Here is a 10,962-nt window from a genome sequence, read left to right as displayed (position 1 = left end):
GACTCTACAATGCTTACACCAGGAGGATATAATTCTACAAATAAGGGCCCAGCACGACATTTATGAGAAAAGCCGCGTCCTCCTGTGCAAAGCTGAGTGGTGCTCAGCCAATGGGCTTCAGGGCGTCGCAAATAAAGGCACCTTCTCCACTGGGCTGGCCAGACGCAGTGTTGTCTCTGCCTGTGGAACTTCGGGAAATGCTCAACTCCTATCCCAGCAGAACACAGCTGTGGTCAGCAAAGAGAAACCGCACTTTGAAGATGAAGCATCTTCTTGCCCAATTCCCATCCATTTTGGCCATTTATTGCTTCTGCCTACTACAGATTCCCTCCTCAGGTAAGGGGACCCCTTCAACAGACCCCAGCTGGCCTGAGCTCTAAGGAAGACTGGGACAGACCTTGACCTTTCAGGGCACTTCTGGAGGGAGTCTAGCTTGGTTCCCTCACCTACTCTCATTTCTACCCTTTGGAAATGGCTTCCATCAGAGAGGATGGACAGAGCTAGATGCCGCAGACTTTTACCAAAGGAGGTTACTTTCCCCTGTGGAACTGCCTTTAAACAGCTCCTGTCCCGGGGCTGGCCCCAGGATGTGCCGCTGAAATTGTGAGGAATATGAGTCGGGGGACGACTCCAACGTATTAGCCATTTGTGCTCTTGGAATTCTGAAGAGATGAGAGCAGAGACGAGCTTACAGTGCCAAAGACTGAGGATTGAGGAACAGTTGGAGAAGGGCGGTGTGGGAGCGAACACAGAGAAAGGGAATCTTCTCCTGTGGGCCTGGCGGGGAAGGTGAGGGGGTTGGGCGGGGGGGAGAGGCCCTGGGAGCGCAGCTGAGGCCCCGTGTCTTCCAAGACTTGGGCGCTGTCCGAGGTGCTGACCGGACGCGGGTGTCTCTTCACCAAATTCTGAGAACCAGTGCTTTTGCAGGGAAAAGGGGTTCCCTGTAGGGAACAGGAGTTGGGTATGGGGTCCCTAGTCGAAATTTGTTACCCATCTCCAGCTAACTCGCTATATGATGCAGGATGTGGTGGAAGCTCCAGTTGGAAACACAGATTATTTCAAAATTTTAGAATTTTCCATTAGAATTTTGGTTTCAGAGAGTAGAAAATCTTTGAAAATATATTCAAACAGAAAATATATTTGAAATAGCATGCTTGTTTTGCCATGTCCTGTAGTGTAATCACAAAGCCTAGGCATTGCAAGGAACCGTGGAGGTCATCTAGTTTAAACTCTCAGGAGAGCAGAGAGTGCCTTTATGATCTCCCTAGTTGATTACTTTCAGTGACACCCAACTCACTACCAGCCAAAGTCAGCCAGTAGCTGCCTCCCCTGGTTTCCAATAGAAACTTGTTTTGGAAATTTCTTACTACCTTTTATTTATCTGTCTATATATTTATATCCACCTCCCTCTTTTTCCGATTTAATTTTCTGTTCCCTGAGGATAAGGTCCCTATGGTATTTATCATTGTATTGTTACCACAGAACCTCTTAATCATTCCTTATAAGATTGGTTTGAATTTCTTTTCATTTTTGAATAGCTCCAATCATCACAAACTTCTTTACACTGAGCTGAAATCTGATCACATGCAACTTCTAACGACTAGCCCTAGTTCTGCCCTTTGGGGATATACAGAATAAGACTAATATTTCTTTTTTTTTTTTTTTTTTTCCGGTACACGGGCCTCTCACTGTTGTGGCCTCTCCCGCTGCGGAGCACAGGCTCCAGATGCGCAGGCTCAGCGGCCATGGCTCACGGGCCCAGCCGCTCTGCGGCATGTGGGATCTTCCCGGACCGGGGCACGAACCCGCGTCCCCTGCATCGGCAGGCGGACTCTCAACCGCTGTGCCACCAGGGAAGCCCAGGACTAATATTTCTTATGACAGGTTCTCAGAACAGTTGATGGCAGTTAACACACACTTCCTAATTTTTCCCTTTTTGCCAAAGAAAACTGTGCTCAGTTCCTTTAACTCACAACCAATCCTATCATTTCAAGGAGGACTATTACCTTTCAAGGTTGGGACACTATCTTTTGAATCCAGCACAAGATTGCCTCAGCTTTTTCTTGGCTTATAGTGAGACGGCAGGGAGCAATATATCACTCAGTATTTTTTTTTAAAAAAAAATACTACTCTTGAGCCAGATATTCCCTGTCTCAGATTTTTTAAATCTAAATTCAGGGTCTTATATTTATCCCATTTAATTTCATCTTCTTAGTTTTGACATATCCCGTTGATTCTTTCAGTTGCAGTATTAGCTTTTCCTCCAAGTGTTGTGTTACATGCAAATGAGATGAAGACTTCATCTAGGTCAGATAAAAGTCGACCGGTATAGGGTTCAGCTGCATTACTTACTCAGCTGCATTACCAGTAGCAACCTTCCCCATATCCCTATTCCTGAAGAGTCTGATGAAGCAGAGAGACAGGTATCCATATTTCTTAAAAGTTCCAAGAGTGACTCTGATGCACATACTTACTGACACCATCTCTTGATATGCTGTCCTTATATATTCCATCAAAATATTACCAAAAGTGGGGTCCAGCTGCTCGCCACTCAAAAGCCAATAAAGAGGCAAGGTTGGTGGAAAGGAAAGCTTCCTTTATGTCAGGTGCTGGCAATAGAGCGGGGAGGGTGGACAAAGACCTGTCCAAAGGCCAACTCCCCAGCCACGCCTCCCCCCGACAATCAGTGGGCAAGAGCTTTTATAGATGGAGGGAGGAGGCTACTTGCAGAAACAGCACAGTCAGCTCTGACGGTAATCTTGAAATTGGTCATGTGGTGGTCTGACCAGCATCATCTTGATTGTTTTAAGTATAGTCAATCTTCAGTTCTCGGGTTGGGTTGTTCCCATTTCCTTGAGGCCAGTTCTCAGAATTGTGGCAGCTTATGTCATGGCTACAGTCTGGTCAGCGTGTAGTTAACTTCTTCCACCTGATGGAGGTTTTAGTATCTACAAGACAGCTCACAGGATATGGCTCAGAATATTATCTATAGCCCTTGAGAAGGAACTAAAGGTCCTTGACTTTGCTTACTGACTAAACTATTTTTATTTAGTCTTTTGGGAATGTTTTCTTTTGTCTCTGCATTTTCTCACTTCTTGGATTAAACTTATCTTTTGGCTAAAGTTTTTCTACAGACAAAAGGCAGGAGGAGGACATGAGGGGGCAAGGACCATAGGGCTCTGCTCCATTTCAAAAATACAAATTAAGTTGTTAACTAGGTAATTTTTTCCCTCTCCCCTAACTTGCTAACTCTTGTGCTGCTAACTCCTGGTAAATAAAAAACCATGCAATTTTTAATTAACTTTGGTACAAATCTCAGATTTGCTAGTGGTAGGTAGAAGTGTGTTTTCTTTAACAATCCTTTTAACAACATGGTATTAATAGAATCGCTGTGTGCTCTTCATGGTAAAGATTTAAAAGTTAATGCTGGACTTTCCTGGTGGTCCAGTGGTTAAGAATCCATCTTGCAATGCAAGGGACGCCGGTTTGATCCCTGGTCGGGGAACTAAGATCCCACCTGCTGCAGGGCAACTAAGCCCACGCACCACAACTAGAGAGGAGCCCATGTGCTGCAACTAAGACCCGATGCAACCAATAAATAAATAAATATTTTTTTAAAAAGTTAACGCTACAACCTCTTTTCTCCTAATAGAGATTTTTATGATTTCTCACAATAGGATTTCCTCGACCTTTAGCTGATCCTCCAGATGGCTTGGATATCGTGAAGCTTGAGGTACACCACTGTTCAGTAATGTGAGATTTTTATTTAGCCTTAGCCTTGAAACTATCAAGTGGATAATGTTCACTTAAAACTATGTTAAGATCAGATTCTTGGCTGCAGCAGAAACTCACTGTTTTCATTTTCGTGGCTTCATTTAAGTCATCTTGGGAGTTGTGTTGAAATGTATGGCCACGTGTGAGAAGATAATGCAACGTTCATAAATGAGGCAACTTTAGGATTCAATTTTACTTCTATTGATTAAGGAATTTGTACTTATCTGTGATTCATTTTCCTCATTTTTTAGCGGCTGGCATATTGGGCAACTCTTTCTAGACAACCTAAGGTAAAACAATGAATATACATATGGTAATTCTTTTATTTATAACAGTGCACCTGCTTATACCATAATTGATATCTGTTAATAAGCACACTCTTTTGCTACCTATAGGGGAATTCTGCGTGTATGTGTAAGTGTGTGTGTAAGAATACAGTTTTAGGAAATAACGAGTGAATCTCCTAAATGACCATAAAATATTGGTAGTTCATCTGCATTCTTATAAGGATCATAATCACATATACATATCATATACATAATCACGTATATACATAAAATTACATGTCAGGTGGGGATACAGTAGTGATCCAAACAGACCCAATTACCTGCTCTCATGGAATTTATATTCTAGTTGGGGAAGTAGTCTCCAAGATAGATAGATAAAATTTTTAAAATATTTTTTTCTCTAAAAAGAAAAAAAAATAAAGCAAGGAAGGTGCATATGAAATCTTGAGAGTTGGTGTTCATCACCTGGAAAATCATCTTCAAATTCCTTGGTTATTTTGTGGGGGGGCTTGAAAAGTAATGGTATAAAGTTGATGAACATGATAACAAAATATATTGTCTAATGGGCAAAAATATTTGCCCAATAGGTGTCCAGAACACACACACAAACACAAACACACACACACACACACACACACACACACTTCTGAGAACAGATGCTGACAGAGACCAGAAGTTGTAAAAATAGTAAATACTTTCTGCTGATTTAGAAATGGTGATCATAAAGAAACAGAAAGTTAATGTCCACTGAGCCTCTGCTATGAGTAATTTTGGTTCATTATTTTGTGTGTCTGTGTGTGTGTGTGTGTGTGCCCATATTCATGTGGGTACACGTACACACATAACAAAGAGAGAAAGAGAGAATATGTAAGTATTGGTTACTGCAGAAACCCTCCACGAAGTTTGTAGGAAGTTGTACTCACAGCAACAAAATTAGACACGTTACTAACAACTTTCATTTCTGTCTTGATTGGAGTTTGAGCTGTTTCAACAATGTTTAGATGTAAATGAGATGAGATCAATAGTAACGAGATATTTACATCATTCACAGTACCTCTCTGAGTAAGATATGCTGCCAGTACAGCTTTTCCTGGGCTGTCATCCATGCAGACAGAACAGGGTGGTGCTCTAGCAAGGATTTAGAAATTAAAAGCTGGACTTTCTGCAAGAACAGTGAAGATTCATGTAGAAAGCTTTCAGGGAAAAAATTTGGTCAATATGAACCAACCCTAGGAAAACTGAATTATAGGGTATACCCAGCAGCAAATTAAAAGTTGCAATCGTTATTTTATCCCACCTCTTAGTTAGATGGCTATCTGGGAACTGATTAGGGTATTGCTTCAATGCATCATAGAGTATGTTTTTCCCCTGAAGATTGAAAAGGTAAAATAAGATTAAGTTTTAAAATAATGATGTCGCTGGCAATTTTCCTTTTGGCAAGATTCTGCATCAACTATAGTCTTATTAAGTTTGTATAATGGATTTCTTTTTAGAATGCCAATTTATTTCATAATATTCAGGTAAATCAGGAAGGTCCCCGGTGTAATTTCTCCTGGAAACCTGCCCCAGTAAAATTCCATGTGACTTACCCTCATCATTTTCTTTCCAGGATAATCAAGACATATACAAAAGGGTGAGTACCACCAGCCTAGTAACAAGAGCATGCAACTACCACATTTACAGCAAGTGATGCTTAGAATTAAAATCAACCTTTTTTTCCTCTTATTTAGTTTTTATTTCATTACGCCAGAACTCAGAAGCCGACGCATCCAGTTAAAACCGGGGTCAGTATTTTATCGTAATCATCTCTCTGTAAAAGTCACTCTCCTCTGCACGCCTTTGTCCTTTCCCATTTAATATATGCAGATAAGTAGAAAAACAGGGGCCTTCCAGAAACTTTGGGTAATAGTTTTCTAGGTGCTTTTTCCTGGGGCTGCAGGGATTCTCTCTCTCCCTCTCTGGGGAAGGGGTTGGGGGAGGTTGACAGATCTGAAAAGCTAGAGAATAATCACAGAAAAGGAAAAATTAGTAAGAAATAACTTTTTATTATGCACTTAAACAGACGTACAAGAAGGCTGGTAAAGACTGAGCTCTATTTACATTGCTCCATGTTACCTTCTGTGTTTTAAATTCTGTAAAGCGCTTTGTGAAGTGTGAAGTACCACATTCTCAATAGTGACCTGTGGGTATGCATCTTTCGTCACTGTCACAGTGTGTATGTGCTGTGGGAATAAAAAGCATCGCCTCTAACTCTCTTATTATAAATTGGAGTTACCCTCAGGAACAGATTGTTGAAGTGAATTTCTGCAGGGTATGATTTGGAGAATATTGGGAAGGTCATAGAATCAATCCAGTCAGAGTGATTGAAATTCTACTATTAGAAAGTCACTTGTTTATATAGTCAAGGCTTTCCAAGTCTTCAGAAAGATCCTTAAAATAAACAAGTACCAAGCAAAATGTTTTTCCCTTTGAGGCAAAGACACAAGAGTAGTATAGATTATAGATTTAGTACTGGGGATCAGGTAAGGATGGGAATAGTATCAGGACAGGCCATGGGCACTGCAAGTTGAGAAGGGTTAAAAATGGAAGGGAAAAGAGAAAGACAAATACCATATGATATCACTTATATGTGGAGTCTAAAATATGGCACAAATGAACCCATCTACAAAACAGAAGCTGACTCACAGACATAGAGAACAGACTTGTGGTTGCCAAGGGGTGTGGGGAGTGGGGAAGAATGGAGTGGGAGTTTGGGGTTGGTAGATGCAAACTATTACATTTAATAGAATGGATAAACAACAAGGTCCTACTGTAGAGCACAGGGAACTATTTTCAATATCCTGTGATAAACCACAGTGGAAAAGAATATGAAAAAAAGAATATATATATGTGTATAATTGTCACTTTTCTGTACAGCAGAAATTAACACAACATTGTAAATCAAATATAGTTCAATAAAAAAAGATTCTTTCTAGCCTAAAAAAGAAAAAAAAAAAGAAAATGGAAGGGAAAAGATAAACTCCGTGTCTGTGACACGAATTAACGTTTACTCTGAGCTGAAATACTCAGGGAGGATTCACAGGACTAGATAAGACAGGGTATGTATGTCTGAGTGTGTGCGGGCAGTCACAGATGAGACATACAGGAGAATAAAATGAATGGGGCCGGTGGTTACGCATGCGGCCCTTCCACCTCGTCCCCTAGATAAGGAGAGCACACCTGGGGAGCCAGAGAGGATCTTCATGGAGGTGCTTATCTGGGACGATGCACTCCACACTAGAAGGACAGAATGTTTGGGATTAATGCAGATACAAGTCTGTTTTACCCTAAGGGAATATTTTTGAGCGATGTGTTGGAATGAAATGTGCTGGCAAGGCAAGCGGTTCTTTATTGAAATCATAAAATTTCAGGCTTAGGCTTGGAAATGGATTTTACTCTGAAAATTAAACCCATTTGTAAGGGGGTGAGCAGACAGGAATGCACATAGCCCTGGGCCTGGGCCCGGTGCTGTCTGACCCTCACCGCTTCTTTGCCGCAGTTTCCTCCTGTGAATTCTCTAATGCGTCTGGCTGCTAAGCTCGCCAACCAAAGGATGAAAAGATTTCGGCAGCGCGTACGTACTTTTTCCTTCCACCGTATTGTTATGCCACTAGAAGTTCACTTACCCGTGGGGAATGCCTGTTGTCCCCTTTGGGCTCACTGGTGTTTTCTCCTTGTACGAGCTCCACACGGTGGCTGCAGGGCAGGGAATGGGGGAGAGGGGCTGTGGTCCAGCTCCGTGACCATGGGCTCCTCCTCTGCGCTCTTCATCTTTTCTCATTTTAGTTTTCGTGTTGTTTTTTCACTTTCCCTGCCCCTTCCTCTTCCCCCCCATGACATGGACACTTGCCTTGATCATATACTCTGCTTCCCATTGCCCCACCTGCCCTTTTATTCTTATGGCAGGGCTTCGTTTCTTAAAAAAAAAAAAGCTCTGAAACTAACACAACATCGTAAATCAACTATACTCTAATATAAAATTAAATTAAAAAAACAAAAAAAATTTAATTAAAAAAATTTAAGTTTAGAAATGACTAGTTTCAATAATAGCTGAACCTGTTCAAAATGTCCATCAAGGTTTTGTTGCGTGGTAGCAGAACAAAGAAACAAACAAAAATTTTTGGACACTGTGAGTCCAAGTAGGGTGAACAACTCATTCCAGTTTGCCCAGGACATTCCCGTTCCTGGGTTTAGCTCTGAAAATGCCAAGACCCCAGAAAAATCGCTCACTTCCTGAGAAACCCATTGGTCATTCTAAGCACAGGCCACAGTTTGCTTGGATACTGGTGTCAGACTTCCAGGTTGAGTCTGCCTCCACCATTGGGCCAGACCCACAAGGAAAGATGAGCTGAAGAAGCTGAAATGGCATATCTTTGAAAATCTGCCTAAACCAGGAGCCAATTTCAAGTCGAGGCTATTGGGAAGAACAAGCAAGTTTAACATTGTCCTGGACCCTAAGGGTAACCCGACCAAGAAAACACACTCGCCTTCCTGAACAGAAAATTGTGATTGGCTCCACGGTTAGCTGTTTTCTTGAAAGGCATTTTGCATCTGACTTCCGGCTACCTTAGAATGGAATCAGGGAGGGGCAGGATCACAGTACACGGCAAGCCTCGGGGATGAGTTTCCTATTAAATGAACCTGGGCCTCATTCCTTCACAGGATTCCGGAGCTGCTGCAGAGCATCTTACCAAGAAGCTATGTAAGCCCTGAGCAAGCACCACCCCCCAAAAAAAGATCTACTTCTCAAAGAGAGAAGGACGGGGGAGTGCTTGAAGCCAGGCCACCTTGCAGCCCCTTTAGATCACTTCTGGAAAGAACTGGTCTCACACTATGCCCTAAAATTCTCTGAGGCTGAGCATCTAATATTGGGTTTCCCTGGGCTTGTCCTGGAGCAGAAAGGAATGATGGAGCGATGCCCTTGGACGGCACTATTTCATCTCCGTTCTTACAGATGCGTCACCTGGGGCCATCTGCCCCTGGAGATTTGCTTTCTGCCTCAGGGGCCCACAGGCCAGCTGTGCAAACTTGGGGACGGATGCAGCATCTGTGCTTCTCCAAGTTGACCGTGCACCGTAAACACTTGGGACTTGTTAAAATTCAGATGGCTGGGCCCCAACCCGAGATTCAGTGGGCACCTGAGATTTTGCATTTCTAACAAGTTCCCAAGTGTTGTTCATGTTTTGGGTCTGGGGACCACACCTTGAAAACCACTACCGTAGACATCTTTGAAAGACCTTCGGCACAGCGTGGTTGCATAATGGTTTATGTTTTTATGTTGCAGGATCACACTGCCACCTTGGAAAGACCATTTTTCCTTTTCAGGGTAAAGCATATTTCCTCTTCTCTGTTTTTCACCCCAATTCTCTCCTTCCGCCCCAATTATGGAGTTACTGCAGAATGAGCCCAGACAGGCCCCCATGGCGAACTGGCGAATCATTAGGGGAACTTTCTCATCCTTCCTTAGGGGACGACTCGATGCTTGGAAAGGAAAGGGTCCAACGGGCACGGGCTGCGCGCACCGGGGCTCTGGGAGGAGCTCTGGGGCGGGAGGCGGGAGTTCTGCTGATGGACAGACGCGCGGGCCAACCAAAGTCGGAGTCCGTGTTCCAGAGCCTGAAGGTCCGGGACGCACGGCCCCGATCACAGTGGAAATAGGAGTCTAGGCGTCCTTTTCCCCAGGGAACTTGGAGCTTCTTGCAAAGGTCACAGAGTCACAGATGGTCTTTTAGTTCTAGACCTACCACTCCCTAGCTGTTTCACCCCCTAGATCTTCAGTGTTTGCATCAGAAAATCGTGCGAATCGACTACGTGTGCGCTCCTCCATCTGCATTCTGTGGTCATTGGTGCTAAGAGATGCTCTGCAAAGATCAAATACGATCGAAAACACTGCACCTGACACTCTCCGAGGTTTACAGAGAATACCATGTCCTGCAGGAAGCAACCTGTCTAACTTGGCTCAGTCATACTTTTCCCAAACCCCCATGACATCCCAAGTACACATTTTGAATCTGCATGCCCTACTAGTGGTTGTTTTCTGGAAAGTACTTGCAGAAACAGTGGGTCTCCATGATGTCTTTAGGATGAGAAGTCCTGTGATGCGTTGTTTAGGGATCGTCCTGCCACATAAACAGAGGCTAAGGGGTGGAGTGGTGGGGTGAGGGACAGTGTCAGGGCCATAGGAGCAGCAAGGGTCCTGGAGCACTGCCCCAGAGGATCCACAGAGTAGCAGTGACTGGGGCTCCCCAGGTGAGCCCCCAGGGAAGCTGCTAATGCCTCAGTTAGGAGAACAGAGCCTTAGGGCGTAGAGAAAGGGTCTGGAACCAAGACAGAGATTCCAGGCAGTATGGTCTCAGTACTGTAAGCTGCTCCTTTTTTTTTTTTCAGCCAAGGAATGGAAGAAACCTTGACCTTAGCACCTGGTAGGATCGTCCAAGGTCAGCCTCATTGCAGCTCTTCTCCCAAGCAAATGTTATCTGTCTGACGTGGGGCAGTGAGAGGCAACCAGAGGGGTGATAGTTCCAAGAAAGGGAGGCCATGTGAAACCCCTGAGGGGCTCCTCTGCCCCCTCCCTTTCCTGCTCTCAGCATCACAGAGACCCCACTGCAGCCTGGCACTGTCCCAAACAATGCAGCCTTTGCTTCACGCCAGCTCTTTGCAGGTGTGTTGTCTCCAGCAGTGGCTGCGAGAGGACAGAAGCTCCACAGCTTTTGTGGCTTCTCACCTGGCCCTTGTGATGAGGCAAAATCCACCCTGGCGTGCTTGGTGGGGAGAAGTTCTCTATAGTGGGAACATTTCCGAGTAGAACCAGGCCAGGCTGTTCCCTCCATTCAATGATGCTCTGAGACCTGGAGGTGAAATC

The 10,962-nt window shown here is 43.9% G+C and overlaps 1 protein-coding gene across 1 annotated transcript; it reads left to right on the top strand.

Annotated features, from left to right (window-relative positions):
- Positions 1-260: 260 nt before the first annotated feature.
- NMS (neuromedin S) lies at positions 261-10,526 on the top strand (the record flags this gene model as incomplete). Its single annotated transcript, XM_079941680.1, has 8 exons — positions 261-336; positions 3,678-3,733; positions 4,026-4,064; positions 5,671-5,694; positions 5,792-5,845; positions 7,600-7,674; positions 9,385-9,426; positions 10,488-10,526. The coding sequence occupies 8 exons, from the start codon at positions 261-263 to the stop codon at positions 10,524-10,526; spliced, it is 405 nt and encodes a 134-aa protein (XP_079797806.1).
- Between the last annotated feature and the right edge of the window lie 436 nt (positions 10,527-10,962).

Source organism: Stenella coeruleoalba, assembly GCF_951394435.1.
Source record: "Stenella coeruleoalba genome assembly, chromosome: 13".
NCBI classification, from domain to species: domain Eukaryota; kingdom Metazoa; phylum Chordata; class Mammalia; order Artiodactyla; family Delphinidae; genus Stenella; species Stenella coeruleoalba.
The sequence above is the reverse complement of the archived record's forward strand: the minus strand, read 5'-3'. Positions and strand labels throughout refer to the sequence as shown.